The sequence below is a fragment of the Meriones unguiculatus genome, chromosome 2, assembly GCF_030254825.1.
Source record: "Meriones unguiculatus strain TT.TT164.6M chromosome 2, Bangor_MerUng_6.1, whole genome shotgun sequence".
Classification (NCBI taxonomy): domain Eukaryota; kingdom Metazoa; phylum Chordata; class Mammalia; order Rodentia; family Muridae; genus Meriones; species Meriones unguiculatus.
This window is the reverse complement of record NC_083350.1, coordinates 45,819,420-45,837,657: the sequence shown is the minus strand read 5'-3', so window position 1 is coordinate 45,837,657 and position 18,238 is coordinate 45,819,420. Positions and strand designations below refer to the sequence as shown.

Below are 18,238 nucleotides of genomic sequence, written 5' to 3'. Positions count from 1 at the left end.
TGGTAAAATACCTAGTTTTTATTATAAAAAGAAAACCTTTCTTTTTTAAAAATGAAAGTGTTATTATATATAGCACAGGCTTGCCTCAAATGTGGATGTAACTCAGGCGGCCTCAAACTTGCAATCCTCCTGCCTCAGCCTCTAGAGTGCTAGGATTACAGGACCACACCTGATTCTTACTGTGAAAATTTAGCAACTTGGTTAATCTAATAACAAGTAGATACTTGGTATCCTGTTTGACCCTACTGTTTTAGACTTTTGGTACATCCTATTCTCGTAGAGAGAGGGGATGCTTGCCTCCAGGTTATGTGGTCAGTAACAAGAGAACACTAACAACATTTCGACTTCTTAGAAAAAAACTACAATGTAAATTAGGATGTTGAGTTTTCTGGAATTTGTTTTGTTCTTTGAACTCTAAGTATATCATAATAAGGTTTTTGTTTTTGTTTTTTTAATTTTAATTCTTACAGAAAGAGGATTTTGTGTACTTGGTGACCTTTGTCAGTTTGATCATGGAAATGATCCTCTAGTTGTTGATGAAGTTGCTCTGCCAAGTATGATTCCTTTCCCACCCCCTCCTCCTGGGCTTCCTCCTCCACCACCTCCCGGAATGTTAATGCCTCCAATGCCAGGCCCAGGCCCAGGCCCTGGTCCTGGCCCTGGCCCTGGTCCCGGCCCAGGCCCAGGCCCTGGCCATAGTATGAGACTTCCTGTTCCTCAAGGACATGGTCAGCCTCCACCTTCTGTTGTGCTTCCCATACCAAGTAAGTATGTGTTGGTTGAATCTTGTTTTGTTGATGAGTTGTATTTAGAGAAACCTCATTCCTTTTGCTAACTGTTAAAATGTTTGAAAAACAGTAATGAAATTTAAAATATTCTCCTATAATTAAGATGTTCTTACTGTTTGCCATTCTTTATAGTACCTGCAGTGTCCCTTTGTAGTAGTCTGATTTGTTCTGACCTGGAGACAAAACCTGGTTAGCTGTTAGTATTTTAAGATATTAGAGAAGAAACGTGCCTGGAGTTTTATGGATTTTCTAAGTATTTAAAGAAAATTTCTTCAAGAATATTGAAATAACGTTTGAAATCTTTTGATTAGAGTCTTTCAGATATACATAAGGATGAATAACTTGGGTAGTATTTGTTTAATTGGCCTCAGTGATTATCTGTTAAGCTAACCCTCGTAGTTTTTTGGGTTGATTTGTTTTTGTGGGAGTAAATTCTAAACGCCATGTCATTTTAACAGTGTATATTTCTATGGATTTCTTATTTGTGTTATTTTTTAAAATACTCCATTATTGTGTCTACCCAAATCAAGAGTAACATATGTTTAAAAATGGCCATTTAAGGGCCTAGGAAGATGGCTCAGTCAGTAAGAGTGCTTGCTATGCAAGCATGAGGATCTGAGTTCAAATCCCCAGTGTTGACATCAAAAGCTAGACCTGGCTGTGTATTTGTAACTCCATCACTTGAGGGGGTAGGGTAGAGACAGGAGGATTGCTGGGTTGTCGCCTGCCAGCCTAGATGCAGGTTTAATGAGAGAGTCTATAGGGAACAAGGTGGCAAGTAACAGAGCAGGACAATTGGCGCCCTTCTCTGCCTCTGTACACCTGCATGAGTGTATATACCTTTATACTCACCCTCACACCTTTCAAAAGTCCATTTAAGAAGTATTAATGCTTGCTAGCTGGGTGTGGTGACACACTCCTGTTATCCAGCACTGTGGAGGCTGAGGAGACGGCCAAGGTAAGGTTATGAGTATAGCAAGAATAAGGATAAGACTAAATTTTAAAAATTCAATTGGAAAACTTACAGAATGAATTATTTACATGTATGCAGAAGTATAAAGAAAATATATGCTTACAGACATTTAACATTGCGTTATATAAAAAATAGCAATTTATTATTTTAAAAATTATTGCCATTTAACTTAAGGCAGTGTTTCTCTGTTCCTGGCACTAGAACATGCCTCTGCGAGCATTCCTCACACAGGTTTGCCCTCAGCCCCTTTTAATTTAGTGTGTTTTGGAGTCTCACTAAGCTGCCCAGGCTTGCTTTGAACTAGCTTTGTAGTCCAAGCAGGCTTTGAATTTGAGAACATCTTGCTGTAAGCAGTCTCCTGTATATAGGTGGGATTACAGGCCTGAAACATCTGGTTCTCTCTTTTTCTTATCCCAGTTTGGGGATTTGAACCGAGGGCTTTATGCATTCTGGGAAAATTGTCAGCCTCTGAACTATCCCCAGCACTATTTTTCTTAAAGCAGTTTATCTTGGGGCTGTGGTATAGCTCAGTACTTAGGTGTTTGACTGTATATGAGGACCTGCTTTTTGTTCTTTTTGCTAAAACTAAAACCACAACTGTTCATAAGTAAAAATAATTTAGCACAGTCCTATTTATGAACTCACTACTAAGCTTCCCTGTAGTAAAATGTACAGCACATTAAAGTTGGTAACAAAAGGGCTGGCAGGATGGCTTAGCAATTAAAGGTGCTTGCTATGTAAGCCTGGAGATCTGAGTTCAGTCCTTAGAATACACATAAATGTAGGTTTGTCTTCTGACCGCCACATGCACGCTGTGGCTAACCTCCCTTCAATTAATAATAATAATGATAATCATAAAAGGAACCATGAGAGCTTGCCACCGAGCCTGATGGACCTACGTTTGATCCTTGAGATCCATGTGGCAGAAGGAGAAAACCAACTCCCTCAGCTTGTCTTCTGACCTCCGTATACATTCTGTAGCATGTGAGCTTACACATATGTACACACACAAACAATAATTTTTTTTAAGTGGGTGATAATATATAAGGATTTATTATATAGGCGTTAATGAAAATGTTTCTTTTTTCAGCTTTGCTTTTGTTGGGGGGAGATGGGTGCTGGGGATTGTACATTATAGGGCTCTGCATGTGCTTTGTGTCCTAGTTTTCCTTCGTTGCTATGATAAAACAGTGACTGAAACTGAGGGTTTGGGAGAAAAGGGGGTTTGTTTCAGTTTAGAGCTTACAGTCAGCTCATCATTGAGGGAAGAGAAGGCAGGAACTGAAGCAGAGACAAAGGAATGCTCCTTACTGACTTGTCCAGCAACATTTCTTATGTAGCCAGGACCACCTGCACACAGGGGCTGAGCCCTCTTCCTCAGCTAACAATGAAGATAATTTCTGCCTACAGAGCAGTCTGACGGAGGTAATTCCTCAAAGGAGGAATTTCCAGATGATTAGTTAATAGAAAGTTGATAAAAAACTAACTAGTACACTAAGCAAGCACTTTACCATTGAGCAACACCTCGAGCCCTTAACTTAGCAGCTGTGAATATTAAATATTGATAGAAGGGAGTAAAGAGAAAGCTTAGCATTAAGAGCAATTGTTGCTCTTCCTGAGGACCTGAGTTTAGTTCCCAGTACCCCACAGTGGCTCACAACCATTCATATCTAGTTCCAGGGGATCTGGTGTCCTCTCTTACCGCTTACAAGCACCAGGCACAATTTTATGTGATGTACATACATTCAGGCAAAAATATTCATGCGTGTAAGTTGATTATATAAGTTTTAGAAAGTCATATGAAAATATAACTGAAGCATAAGAAGAGATTTTATTCTTAACACATTACTTCTATAATATGTGTTAAAGTGATTTTATTCTCATCTTAAGCTTTTCTCTTTTATTTACCTACTTTAATTTGTTACTGGGGTACTGACAGTTGAACTCAGGGTCTAGCAAATGCCAGGCAAACACTACCACTGCATCCTTACCACCCTTAGTTCCCTATTTATTTATATAAAGGCAGGGCATCTTGAACTTCTGGTCCTCCTACCTCCACTTTCCAAGGGCTGCAATTGCAGACATGTGCTATCATGCTGGGGATCCAAATCAAAGTTTTGTGCATGCTAGGCAAGCACTCCATCAACTAAACAACATCTCTAGCCCAGCGCTCCATCTTTCTTTCTTTGTGTGTGTATGAGACAGAGTCTTTCTGTGTAACCCTGCATGGCCTGGAACGCCTATGAACACCAGGCCTTGAGCTCAGAGGTCTGCCTGTCTTTGCCATTCGAGTGCTGGGGCTAAAAGGCACAAACCGCCATGGACTGACTTCACTGTCTTTGATATTTTCCATGGCATTCACAGTTGCAGACTCATAAGTATGTTTATTGCTCACTTACGCTTACACCATATACTTTTCCTCAAGTCCCTTCCTTCCGTTCTCGTGTGTGTGTGCACAGGCACCAGTCCTGCTTTCCTACACCTGTGATGAGCTTTGCCTGTTGGAGAGTTATCAGTGTCATCAGGATTGTTAAGTCTGAGTATGTTAGTATTAGTATCACATTCTTATTTGAAATCACTAATCCTGTACTTGTCACTATTTTTCTGTCTGTCTTTTTTTTTTTTTTTTTTTGTAGGACCTCCCATTTCACAGTCAAGCTTAATAAACAGCCGTGACCAGCCTGGGACAAGTGCAGTGCCCAATCTTGCTCCAGTGGGAGCAAGACTACCTCCTCCTTTACCCCAGAACCTCCTTTATACAGTATCAGAAAGTAAGTACATGTCACTTCAACAAATTCTTAACCTTTTTTTTTATTATTAATTAAACTGATCATTTTTTTATACATAGGGCAGTTGGGGTAGGCAGTAAGTGCAATGCCACCTGGAATTGTGGCATTGGAACTTGTGGGGCAAGGACCAGGATGTCTCCCTATGTTCTCGTAAGGCTTCTTTGTGTGTAGCTTCTGGGGATGTGTGCTGTAATGGACGGCAGTCCAGAATGGGGAGTGGACAATTCCAAGACTTTAGTATGAGCTGCCTGAGTGTAACTTTCAGTCCAGTCAACACAGTTCTGGTCCAATGCTAGGGTTTTGCCTTTGGGCTGCAGGCTGTGTCATGTCCTTTCTGCCTGGCATGGCCTTAGAATGTCTGGGACAGTCTAGGAATTTGTAGAGAGATAGACCGACCCAAAATGTGTTCTTGATAGGTTGTCAAGATGGTGGGTAAAGACAGTTGCCACCAGACTTTAGAAGCTGAATTTGGTTCCTGGGTCCCACATGGTGGGAAGGTGAGAAAGGACTCTTTGGAAACTGATCTTCACACATGTACTGTGGCACTATGTGTGATTACACCAAAAATGCTTATTCTTCTGGAATAGCTGTATATGATTGTATTCATTCTTTAAAAGCAGTCATATCATATGGCTATATTTTAATTTTGTGTGCTGGGGTAGGGAGAAGCAAGGAGTCCTCTGTTACTGTAGACTGGCAGCATAGAGTCACTTCATAGTGACTACTGCAGTCATAGCATTGAGCTTCTGCTAAAGGAATCCCTTAACATACACGGCCTATTTTCTAACAAGTATACAAGAGGAAGGTAATATGTCTAATAGTTTTTTAACTGTGTGTTGAGGTGAAGATAGAAAACATAAATTGTAGTAAGTTTTAACACATTTGTAACATTCGTGTTTAATTTAAAGTATTTCCCTTGATTTATACCTCTTTTAAAGTCAAGTGACTGGCTGATTTTGTTTGCTTGTTTGTTTTTGTTTTCTGAGGTAAGGTTTTTCTGTATATCCTTTGCTGTCCTGTAGACAGCCATTTTGTAGACCAGGCTGGTCTTGAACTCATAGAGATCCACCTGCCTCTGCCTCCCAAGTGCTGGGATTAAAAGGCATCTGTCACCACTGCCCAACTTGATACATCTTCTAAAGTTATTTTCTCAGAAATATTTTTTAAGGTTAGTTAAGCCAGACATGATGCCATATCCCTGTAAATCCCAGGCCCTTGGGCCAGTCTCAGTCATACAGCAAGTATGAGTCTGCCTTGGGCAGCTTCAGCCACTGTCTCAAAAAACTAGAAACAGTCAAAAGAATGGTTGTTCTACAGTGTCAGATAATGAGCTTGCTCTCTGCGGAAATGGTGGTGTGTTCATTTCTTACGTATTTGTACTTGTAAAGTTATTTTACCTCTGAAGCATTTCCTCATCTCTTTCGTGGCACAAAGAGACAACCAAGTAAAGTGGTTGGATCAGCTTAAAATCCTCGTGTTTCACCATTCTCTCTCATGTTGGCCATGTGACTTAATTTCTGTGGGCCTCGGTTTTCTTTTCTGAAGTGAGAATAATGTTGCTTTATTGTGGTTCTTTGAGGGGAAAATGAATTTTTATTCATGTAAGGCATCGAATAGGTCTTTGGCATCTGTTAACCTGAAAGGATTATTTATATTCTATATAGTTACTATTTTCTTGTCAGATTTCAACCTCAGAAAATAAAGTCTTTTTGTTTGTTTGGTTGGTTGGTTTTGTTGTTGTTGTTGTTTCGAGACAGGGTTTCTTTGTGTGGCTCTGGTGAACTGCATGTAAATATAGTCTGTCCCCACTGCAGCACCCTACTGTTCTTTGAAGGCTGAGTCTCCTTGATCTCCCATTTTAACCTGTTGGAATGGGAAGACAGGAATTCAGAGGTTGGCCTTCTTTCATTATTCTTCTGTCTGTTTTGGTACTCACTCTGTAGACCAGGCTGGCCTAAAACTCAGAGATCTGCCTGCCTCTGCCTCTGGAGTGTATCACCACCACTTGGCCAATAAGGCCTGTTCTTAAATCTCTGCCTTCTACTTTTTTTGTCTTTGTTGATGGGTACAAGAGGCAACTACTCCTGTGGCCATCATCACATAACTAACACATTGTTTTTTTTCCTTTAATGATGGAGCGCTTAAATACGGGCTCCTAGCATACAAGACAAGCTCCAAATGTGTTTTGCTTTTTCAAAAGACCTCATTCATCAAAACCTTTTTTCTTTTGAGTTTCTCCTTCACCATATTTCCACCAGAATCTTTCCACTTATTCATGTTTGACTCACTGCACATTTGGGTTCTTTGACACTATTATGTTTGTTTAAGCAATTCCGCCAAAGGTATAGCACATAATGTTAAGTGAGTATTCCTTGGGCTTTTATCATGAGAACTCTTCAGTGGTTAGTTACTATTTCCTTCTGAATCATCAGAGACTCCTCTCTTAGGCTCTGACTTGCTATGGCTTACGTTTTCTTTCTGATCTTTTTTCATTGTTTCTCAACATGCACAGTGTCCGTGCTGTTGTGACTCAACTTGCCTTTTTCTTCTTTACTGCTACAAATATGCTTTCTCTTCTGCTTCAAAGTTCAAGTCTAAGTACTTGAAAATCATTTGTCTCCTGTTTAAAGATTCCTATATAACAAGAAGCATTTGCTACATAATGATGCACACTTAAATATAGCTGTGTTGGATTTTTCCTTTTATGAATATAAATCATCAATCTATCTGACATTTTCTCCTCTCATGGTCTTCTGATTACTCTAGTATCTTTTTATAGTGTAGGATTGTTTTATTGTTGTTATCATTGTTTTTTACTTAGGAGAAATATCAGGTGAAGGTAATATATTGAACTCAGGTATGGGCAGTATAATGAAGGTCTTGGTACCTGTTACCCAGCCTTTGTAGTGACCAGCCTGTGGCTAACTCCTTCATCATTTCTGAGTCAGCTGTTAACAGTTTAAAATATCTTTTGTACTTATAAATATGAAAAACTGGATTTATTGCAGTCTGTGTCAAATGGTGTATTTTATATTGTTATATTTAGTGTTAGTCATAGTAAAAATTCTGCTTTAAAAAAATCGGTAGGTATCTTTTTATACCAAATTAAATATTATGACACTCTGTAAGTACTCTGCTTAGTGTTATATCATCATCATCATCATCATCATCATCATCAAGACTTTGTCAGTTGCCAGTAATCTCAGTAACCTAATTCAGAAAATATTTGTTTAGTGCTTACCATGTGCCAGGCATTGTGGTAGATGCTAGGGTGTTGTGTAAGGTAACAGATATGAGGTGGCTGGCCTTTAAAAGAGTGTGATGTTTTAGAGCAGAAATTCCAAACATTTGTTTTCCAGAGATTAGTAACACACTTAAGAATATTAGGAGACAAAATATAATTTTTAACTTCTTGCTTTGTCAGAACAAAGTAGTATCATTTTAATTTAAAAAATGCATTTAAAGCTAGGTGGTGGTGGCTCACACCTTTAATCTCAGCACTCAGGAGGCAAAGGCAGGTAAATTTTTGAGTTTAAGGACACCATGGGGTACAGATCGAGTTCCAGGACAGCCAAGAAACCCTGTCTCGAAAAACAAAACAAAAACAAACAATCTTAGAATAAAAGCAGTCCTTTAGTAATTACCATTTTTGTTCCCATTTGTTTTTCAAGACCAGTAAAAAAAATGATAATTTCTCGTTGGTATTTGTGTTTTACTGTTTTACAATCTTAGATGCTGTGTCAGTGTTTATAAAGAGAATGAATTTGTTGACAAATAGATTATTAATATTGGACAAGTCAGAATTGTGTCATTCAAGCAACTTTGTGAATTTTCTTCTGTACAATTTGATTCTGGTTTATATAGGGAGGAGCAGGGAAGATGATCAGTAAGGTGCTTCCTGTACAAGCAGGAGGATCTGGGTTTGGGTCCCCAGCACCAAATACAAGTCAGGTATGGTAGTAAGTGCTTGGAACTCTGGTGCTGCAGTCAGGAGACAGATGGGTACCTGGAGCTCAGTGTGGGTTCGGTGAAAGACTCAGGAATGAGAGGTGAGATGAGGGTGTAGCTAAGTTGGTATAATGCTTGTCTACCGTCCGTGATGCCCTGGGTTTAGTGCTCAGTACCACTTATAACCAGAGGTGGTGGCACGTCTGTAATCTCTGCACTCGTGAAGTGAAGGCAGGAGAATCAGGAATTGAAGGCCCTTCTTTTTGATAGTACATTTGAGGCCAGCCAGACACAAAACCTTGTCTCAGTTTTTAAAAGAGGGAGAAATAAAGTAGAAAGCAAAGCAGTATAGGAAGACGTTGATGTCAACTTCTTGTGTTCACATGCATATGCCCACATACATGACCTTGTACATATACTACACACACAGTTTATAGAAAAAAGTATCTGGTAGCCATCTAAGCATTGAAAACACAATTGCAGGGGCCTGGTGAGATAGCTCCATGGGTAAAGGTGAGGTGCCTGCCTCTAAGCTGCTGACCTAAGTGTAATTCCCAAGACCTATAAGGTAGAAAGAGAAAGAAAGCTAGTGTAAATTGTCCTCTGCCCTCCACCCGTTTGCATGTGCACACACACACGCACACACATAAATAAATTAATAAATTCTGTGATTGAATCATTACTAAGTGGTCTGCAGTGGTAATCACAGGTTTAAAAAAACAATTGAAAATTGGAGGTTTATGGGGAGATGCTTCAAATGGATAAATTACTCGCTGTACAAGTGAAAACTGCAGTTCAGATTTCCAGAACAGGTAAAGCCAGATGTGGTAGCTTGTGTCTGGAATCTGAGTGTTCCTATAGTGAGAAGAGAAGCAGATTGGCTGGAGGCTTGAGGACCAGCTGTTGAATGGCATGAGACCTTGTACTAAACAAGGTCAAAAAGCAAAGATACTCAAGGTTGTACTCTGACTCCCTGGGTCCCTCACACACATGCACAGTGCCGTACATGTGTACATTCACAGGAACACATGTTACACTCACAGGGACATAGAAACACAACATACACATAAAAAACATTGAAGAGTAATAGAGTGTTTTGGCCATAGACTTTGTATATTTATTCATTCATTTATTCGTTCCCTTATTCACTTATTTATTCATTCATTTATTTATGTGTGTGTGTGTGTGTGTGTGTGTGTGTGTGTGTATGTTTCCTGTGTCAGGGTTTCTATGTGTAGCCTTGGCTGTCCTACACTCACTTAGTAGACCAGGCTGGCCCAGAACTCACAGAAATCTGCCTGCCAGAGTGCTGGGATTACAGGTGGGTGCAACCTTTCCTGGCATGGCCATGGGTTTTTTAAAAGTATCTTTTTTAGTTAGTTGATTTTAATGTAGTTTAAAAAAAAAAAACTACGGTCTTTGAGATAGATAAGTTAAACCCTTAAGATTGTTTCATGTTTTTTTTTGTTTTTTTTTGGTAAATATAATTGGTGATTTCCAAACAACATAATTTTGTTTGTGCAAATAAAGAGCTTTATGTATATTTTCATGTATTGGGAAATTTGAGGGGCTAGAGAGATGGCTCAGTGGTGAAGAGTACTGGTGTGCTTTCAGCATCCACACAGCAACTCACAGTTGTCCATGACTCCAGGGTGTGTGACACCCTCCTCTGGCCTCGATAGGTACCAGTCATGCATCTGACCAACTCACAGCCACCTTTCTTCATGTTTGAATAACATGTTGTCTGTGGTTTAAAAATGGACATCATATAAGCTTGTCCTTTAGTTCATATTATCATTGCTGATTACATATATAGGCAGTTGTAAAGCCATCATACAGATTGGAATTAGGTTTCTTTTGGTTTTTCTCTTCAGCATGGTACTTCTTGGTTTTTGTTTTGTTCTTCCCCACAGAGAATTCTCTGCAGTAGGATGTGATTAGAACCATTTTCAAAGGATTGAGGATAGTTTAAATTTTTGTTGCAATATAGTGATTGGATCTTAGTGATTGAATCTTTTAAAACACATTTTGAAAGGATTGGTATTAAATATGTACTTATGTCATCTTCTTGTGCTGAGATTTGTCATCTTTTTTTTTCCATGCATGTAGACAGAGAAGTAGGAGATTTTAGTCTAATTCTTCTTACTACTGTGACATCAAGTGACTACTTTGTGGCCTGTCTTATCAATGCATATTAAAATCTAAAGGAATTTTGCAACTTTTAAGACATTTAGTCACATATTAAAATTCTTTTAACTTTGCTTTATTATGTCTTCTGTTGTAGTGATTGTTTGGCCTTATGATATAAAATGTTGACTAAATTTTACAAATTTGTGTGTTTCGTATGTTGTTTTAGGGAATGGTACTAAATAGAACCCAAAGGATGGTTTTACTCTGCAGTACTTTATTTTATAGAGTGTGAATCTGTATATGTACGTTTATGTGTATATACTTGTATGTTTGTATCCCTAAATGTACTTTATTTTAAAACATGGTTCCTAATATCCAGAATCATTTCCTATATCCATTTTTGGTCTCTCTGCCTTTTTCTTATTTTTTTCTTTTTTCTTTGTTATCAACCTTTCTATTGTGATAACAAATTTCTACTAGCTTTTACATTTTTTTTCTAGTGAACATTTCTTATTCTTTGTGAGGCTATGGATATGGTAGTTTGTCTTGTATTTCTTAGTATTTTTTTCTGCTTTTAGATACAGGAACATATTTTGTGCAGAGTTGATATTTTGTGAGTAGAGGGGTTTGAGCATGACGACCTTGATATGTGCACAGTTCATTGAATACCAGGTTCTGTGTGAACAATAGCTTAGGGTGTCTTTCTCAAACATGATTGGTTCAATGCTCAGCTTTAGATAAAATTAGCGTTCATTCACTCCATTTAAGATTCAAAAAAACAGAAAGCTAGGTATGGTGTTGCAGTCTCAGAACTTGGGCCATGGAGGCAATAGGATCAGGATTTCAGTGTTAGCCTCAGCTATATAGTGAATTCAAAGCAAGCATGGATTATACAAAACTCTCTCTCCAGAAGGAGAGAGTGAGAGAAAGAGGATTCTAAAGAGCAGATTATGCAGTGCTAATTTCTTTGTACCTTGATACATCCTAACCAGTTGCATGTCTGTGCTTTCTTGAGTTAGAATCACAACATTGTCTTTCTCTACTACTGTTCCTGTTGTAATTTCTCTGTTCTTGACTCACAGTCTCAGTAAGTACACCTCAGAGAAGCAAGCTTGTGACTCTCAATCCCAGCTGCCCTCCTATTCTTTCCTCTGTAGGACAGCCCATGTATTCTCGTGAACATGGTGCTGCTGCATCCGAGCGACTTCAGTTGGGGACACCGCCTCCTCTGTTGGCAGCTCGTTTGGTGCCACCTCGAAACCTCATGGGATCCTCCATTGGGTATCATACCTCAGTCTCCAGCCCCACCCCTCTGGTCCCAGGTAAGCTTTGCTTCAGATGGCCACCCACCACACTGATCTTTTACACCTTAAACTGGTCAACCTAAGAAATGACCTAGCACTCCGATCTGTCACAATTTCCTATTAAAGCTCTTAGGTAGAAGTATTTTCTGTTCTTTGTTTCTTTGGTTTGTCTCTAGTGGTTGTTGATGATTAGGCCATCTGTGTTTGTCATCTCTGTTGTTTGTATATTTACCTTCAGTGCCTTAGTAACAGTCACATCTTCGTTGAGGTAGTTTCTACTCAGGTAGATAGGAAGATAGTATCTACTTGAGCATTTTCTAGTTAATTATTTGTATATTACAAGAAAAACAGGGTAATTTTTCTTTGATATAAATCTAAACATCTGGTTTCTTGCTGGTGGTGGATGAATAGTTTCTCCCTATACTCCCTTTTGTATGGACATAGTGCTCTTAGTGAATGTAGTATTGTTGTAAATTATTTTACCCTATTGACATGTGTTTTGAAGATCTGTGGTATGTTCGTTGGTGTCTTTTTATAATCTCTCTTTTTTTTTTTTAAAGATGTTTGCCTCACTTTGCCTTTAGATTTCAGTTCATAAAGGGTTTTTTAAAAAACGTTGTCCAAGTTAGCCTTGAACTTGGAATCTGAGTGAAAAGTGTTTTCTATCATGCCTGGCCTGACTGTAGAACCATTACATTTATTGGAGTTTTGTGTTCCCAGGGGGCATACATAGAACAGGGTCATTTGATTGCGTGAACTTGAACCTTTTTGTAGCCTCAACTGCAGGAGTTTCTGTTACTACTAGGCAGTAATCGAAAACTGGACCATACTTTGGTTTGCTTAAAAGTTGAAGTAGTGTTTATTTTGTTTGGAGTTGGCTTATGTCTTAGTTAGGATACTATTGCTCTGATCAAACACCATAACCAAAGAAATCTGGGGAGGATAGGATTTATTCCAGCTTATGCTTCCACATCACTGTTTATCATCAAAGGCAGTCAGGACAGGAACTCAAACAGCAGGGATCTGGAGGTAGAAGCTGATGCAGAGGCCATGGAGGGGTGCTGCTTACTGGCTTGCTCATCGAGGCTTGCTCAGCAAGCCTTGCTCAACATGCTTTCTTATAGAACTCAGGACCACAAGCCCAGGGATGGCATCATCCTCCCATCAATCACTAATTAGGAAAATGCCTACAGCTACATCTTATGGAGGCATTTTTCTCAATTGAGGTTTCCTCTTTTCAGTTAGCACTAGCTTGTGTGAAGTTGACATAAAACTAATTAGGACAGCATAACCGTGGAATTTGTTAACATATCATCTTCAAAACTGTATTCTTCAGACATTTAGTGTACTTAAACTTGTAAGATAGGATTTTCTTTTAAGCTATATGCCATTAAAGCATGTTTCTCTCAGTAATAGTTCAGCCTAGATGACTTAAACAAATGAAAAATTAAGGGTATGGTTCATTCTGCATAATGCTTCCCCCCCCCCCCAAATTGTGAGAAACTAAGTTGAATCCTCAGCTGGGCTTGGGGACACATGCCTATCATTCTAGCACTAGAGGCTGAGTTGAGAAAACTCTGTAGCCAAACATTCAATGAGAGACTTTATCTCAGGAAATAAAATGGTGAGGATTGAGGAAAACACCGATCAATGACCTTTGTCTTCAAGTTATAAGGAAGGACTTAGGAGCTGAAGTAATTCAGTATGAACTAAAGAATACTCTGGCAGGTTAACTGTTTAGATAGCATACTGAGATAGAATTTGGTTTTATTAAGTCATCGCCAGGAAGCTTTGAAACTGAATATAAACCTTTTGAGACAGATTCTTACTATGTTGCTCTGGCTGGCTCGAACTTACCATGTAGATCAGGCTGGCCTAAAACTCACAAAGATCCACTTGTTTCTGCCTCCCAAGTGCTAATATTAAAGGCCTGTACCCCTACACCTGGCTTATTTTATTATTTTTTGACTCTGTGTGTGTGTGTGTGTGTGTGTGTGTGTGTGTGTGTGTGTATCTGTGTGTCTGTCTGTGGGCATGTGCATGTGAGTACAGGTGCCCACCCCATCCAGAGGAGGTTGTTGGCTCCTTTGGAGCTGTAGTTACAGGTAGTTGTGAACCAGATGACATTAGTGCCAAGAACACAATTTGGGTCTTCTACAAGTGTAGTATGCTCTCTTAACCACTGAGCCATCTCTGCAGCAAATGGATCATTTGTGAGCTTCTACCATGGATCATAAAAGTGACAACATTTAGTAAAGATATTTTTGAGCCTGAGCTTGTAGCTTTAACTTTATATGAATCATTAAACACATTTTCCATTAAGAGCAAAAGAGAAGAAACACAAGAACTTCTGAATCATAACTGTGAAAACCACTATCTTAGTCTATCTTACTATGAGTTGATTTAGAGGGAAGAAGATATGTGCCATTTGAGTTACTTTTAGGCTGGGTATGGTGATACAGGCCTTTAATCCCGGCATTCAGGAGGTAGAGGCAGGTGGATCTCCATCAATTGAGGCCAGCCTGGTCTAAAAAGCCAGTCCAGGACAGCCAGGGCTCATAATTTGAAAATGTTTTTTTCTTTTATAAAAAAAAGTATAAGAAATGTGATAAAAGTACATTGGTGAATAATAAGGTGGTATTAAACTAGTTATATATATATACATATATATATATATAATCTTAAACTTACCTAGCTCTTATTTGAAATATGCTTTGGATAGGAAGCCAGCTATTCTTTTTTTTTTTTTTTTTTGGCTTAAAAAAATCTATTTGTTGGTAACAGAAATACTTAGAAATTGATGAGACACAACTCAACAGTATTTGAATAAATTTGTTCACAAATGCAAAAATTGGTGGTGAAAATATGTATTGTTACTGAAGATTAGATTAAGTGATAATATATAGGGTAAACATGATTGAGTGGATTGAGAAGTATATATCAGTGTTTAAATTTGAATGTCTGTATGTTTGTGACAGTAGTACTGTTTTACTCCTAAAAGGAGTGTCTGGCATAAGTCAAAGAGAAGGGTAATGGATTGATTGTAATTATATATTTTGAAGAATACATAGCTTGAACAGCTCTTTATTTATAGTAACAAGGGAATAGTTTGAACACTCTCTGATTTTCTAAGTGTTCTCTACCCTCTCTTCCCCCAGATACATACGAACCAGATGGTTATAATCCTGAAGCTCCTAGTATCACCAGTTCTGGCAGATCACAGTATAGACAGTTCTTTTCAAGAGCACAGACACAGCGTCCCAACCTAATTGGCCTCACATCTGGAGATATGGATGCAAATCCAAGAGGTGAGAATGCCCTTTTCTGATGATCAACATTATGCAATAATTTAATGTAGTTAATACTTTTGTGTTTCTGATCGCTCATGAGGAAATGGGACTACTTATACTTTTGAAAGATACTTTGTAATGTTAAAACTTTTTAAAAAATGTTTTAAAGATTTATTATGTATACAGTGTTCTGCCTGCATGTACACCTGCATGACAGAAAAGAATGCCAGATATCATAGATGGCTGTGAGCCGCCATGTGGTTTCTGGGAATTGAACTCAGTACCTCTGGAAGAACAGCCACTGCTCTTAATCCTTGAGCCATCTCTCCAGCCCCCTCAAAACTCTTTTAATAACTTTACCAGTTTACATAGTAAGTTACAGATTAATCAGTCATAGTCAGATCCTGTCTCAAGCTGCCCTCTGTCCCCCCAAAAAAATTCAAGCCAAGATTAAATAAAAGCATATACCTTTAATGTGAATTCATTTTTCTCCTTGCTAACACATTAGAGTAAGATGTAGTCCTATATGAACACATAACTGGTCATGGTGTCTCCCTATAATTTCAGTCAGGCTTAGGAGACTGAGCAAAGCATTGCTTTAAGTTCTAGGCCACCATGGCCTACAGAGTGAGATCTGATCTCGAAAAAATTAAAACAAAACAATGCAGTAGTATTGCATATAAGAAAATCATTAGCTAGACGGTGGTGGCACATAGTTTAATCTCAGAGTCAGAAGCAGGTGGAGCTCTGAGTTCAAGGCCAGCCTGGTCTGCAGAGTGAGATCCAAGATAGTGAGAGCTGTTACACAGAGAAATCCTGTCTTGAAAAAAACAAAACAAGCAAACAAACAACATCAAAAAAAAAAAAAAAAACACAGACAGACAGAGACATGGTGAACATTTTATTGGACCATGACTGGAGATAGATAATAATTCAGGTTGTACTGTTTGATCCCTTGTTGAAGATAGTAAGTGTTATGTTGTAAAATTAAGTAAATTCATGATAAATATATGAAGTAAATGTGTTGCTCTTCAGACAACTTTCTGAGGTCTTAAGCTTGCATTTTAATATTTTGAATGTAAAGAATAGAGGCATTTGTGGTTTACGAATTTTTAAGAATGAAGTAGTAAGCTAGACACAGTTGTGCATGCCTCTAATCCCAGCCTTTGGGAAACTGAGGCAGGAGGTCAGTGATCTGTCTTCAGACAAAGCAAAAATAGAAAATGGTAAGTAGTTGGATGTCCATAGAACTTTTTAGCTTCAGATTAAATCATCCAATCATTTGATGTTTCCTTTAAAATTCAGTAATGGAAATTTTTATTTTCAACAGCTGCTAATATTGTCATCCAGACTGAACCACCAGTTCCTGTTTCTATTAATAGCAACATCACCAGAGTAGTCCTGGAACCAGAGAGTCGAAAGAGAGCCATTAGTGGTTTAGAAGGGCCACTTACAAAGAAGCCTTGGCTGGGAAAGTAAGATGGTTTTGCTTGTTAGAATTATGTAATTGATGCTTGTGGGGCTTCATTTGTATTAATAAAGTTGTTAAAATTGTCATTAACCTTGCTAGATATGGTGGTGCATTCCTTTAATCCTAGCACTCTGTGAGTTCAGGGTCAGCCTGGTCTTCAAATTGAGGATAGCCATGACTGAACAGAGAAACCCTTTCTAGAAAAACAAGCAAATAATAACAAAATCATTAGTGATTTCCAAAGTATGTTTCACAGAGTTAGGGTTCCCAGAGGCATCTTTAGAATATCCTAGAAATTAAGAAGCTAAGAGTATTTTTATGATAAGATATTTGTAAACTGTACCTACTCCTCACCCAATATTGAGATCTCAGAAGTGACTAGAAAGAAAGCATTGGTATCTTTGCAGAAATTGAAAACTACATGGTTGGAAGTGTTGCTCGCTCTTTGCTTTAAAGTAAACTGGCATATGTGTGGCTCTTAACATGTGTTAGTATCAGTTGGACTGCTTCTCTTGGAAATAAAATTATTGTTTTTTCTTCTCCCTTTGTTATATTGCAATAGGGGTTATGTTAAAATTCTGTAGTTGTTGAAGAGTGCCTAAACTTTACTTTCCTTGTGATAGCATCTCTTGGCTAGCCATAAGATGGGAAAATTAATCAAGATTCATCAATGCTTGTTTCAGACAGGGGAACAACAATCAAAGTAAACCAGGCTTCTTGCGGAAGAATCAGTATACGAACACCAAATTAGAAGTGAAAAAAATCCCCCAGGAACTGAACAACATTACCAAACTCAATGAACACTTCAGCAAATTTGGAACCATAGTTAATATCCAGGTAATTTAGTTTTTATCAGTGACAGAATGCATGTATGCTGTGAGTCTTGGAAAGTATTCCTAGCAGTCCATCTTGATTAGAGGCAGTAGTAATTCTGACTTTGCAAAGAGTTATAAACTCTGTTATATATCTGAGGGTATATCTCTGTATCATGGAATTATTTAGTTGAATTTGTTCTTGAGAATTCATTTGATTCTTTTCTGTAATCTCTTCCTGAAGACACTGTGCTAGTTCCTGTTATTTTTGTTGTTGTGTTCATAGGTCTTTGTCGGAGCAACTTTTTCCACTTTATATTATGTTATTATCTAAGAAGCTGAGATTTTTTGCTGTATTATCTAAGATCAAATCAGTTGTAGTGATAATATAATCTTTTGTTGTTCACTTGTTAGAAGTTTGAATTTATAAGTTTTTGGTTAGAAGTAAGGATTTAATTGAATGTACTTACATGTTAGTTTAATGTTTCTTTATATTCATGTCCATTTCTCTTAAAAGTTTTCTGTCATTATTCTCTATGGCATTTAGAAAAAGAACTGGATGGCTTATTATACCTAGGCAAAACAGTTTTCTCAGGCATCCATGTTGATTACTGTAGGCTGAATAAAACAGTAGAAATTTGTTCTGTTGTAGGAGAGACAGTTTGGCAATTAAGAACATGAATTGCTTTTCCAGAGGACCTAAGTTTGGTTCCTAGCATTCACATTGCTTCCA

General features: G+C 38.2%; 1 protein-coding gene across 3 annotated transcripts in view; it reads left to right on the top strand.

Moving 5' to 3' along the window:
- Rbm27 (RNA binding motif protein 27) overlaps window positions 1-18,238 on the top strand; it is a 62,489-nt gene that overhangs the window by 25,040 nt on the left and 19,211 nt on the right. For 2 of the 3 annotated variants that reach the window (XM_021650731.2, XM_060377335.1), the window contains exons 7-12: window positions 471-764; window positions 4,398-4,532; window positions 11,786-11,950; window positions 15,091-15,240; window positions 16,553-16,697; window positions 17,377-17,530. In XM_021650731.2, the coding sequence (XP_021506406.1) occupies window positions 471-764; window positions 4,398-4,532; window positions 11,786-11,950; window positions 15,091-15,240; window positions 16,553-16,697; window positions 17,377-17,530 (1,043 nt within the window). The remainder of the gene's footprint in view (window positions 1-470; window positions 765-4,397; window positions 4,533-11,785; window positions 11,951-15,090; window positions 15,241-16,552; window positions 16,698-17,376; window positions 17,531-18,238) is intronic. The other variant, XM_021650732.2, reaches the window with a different exon arrangement.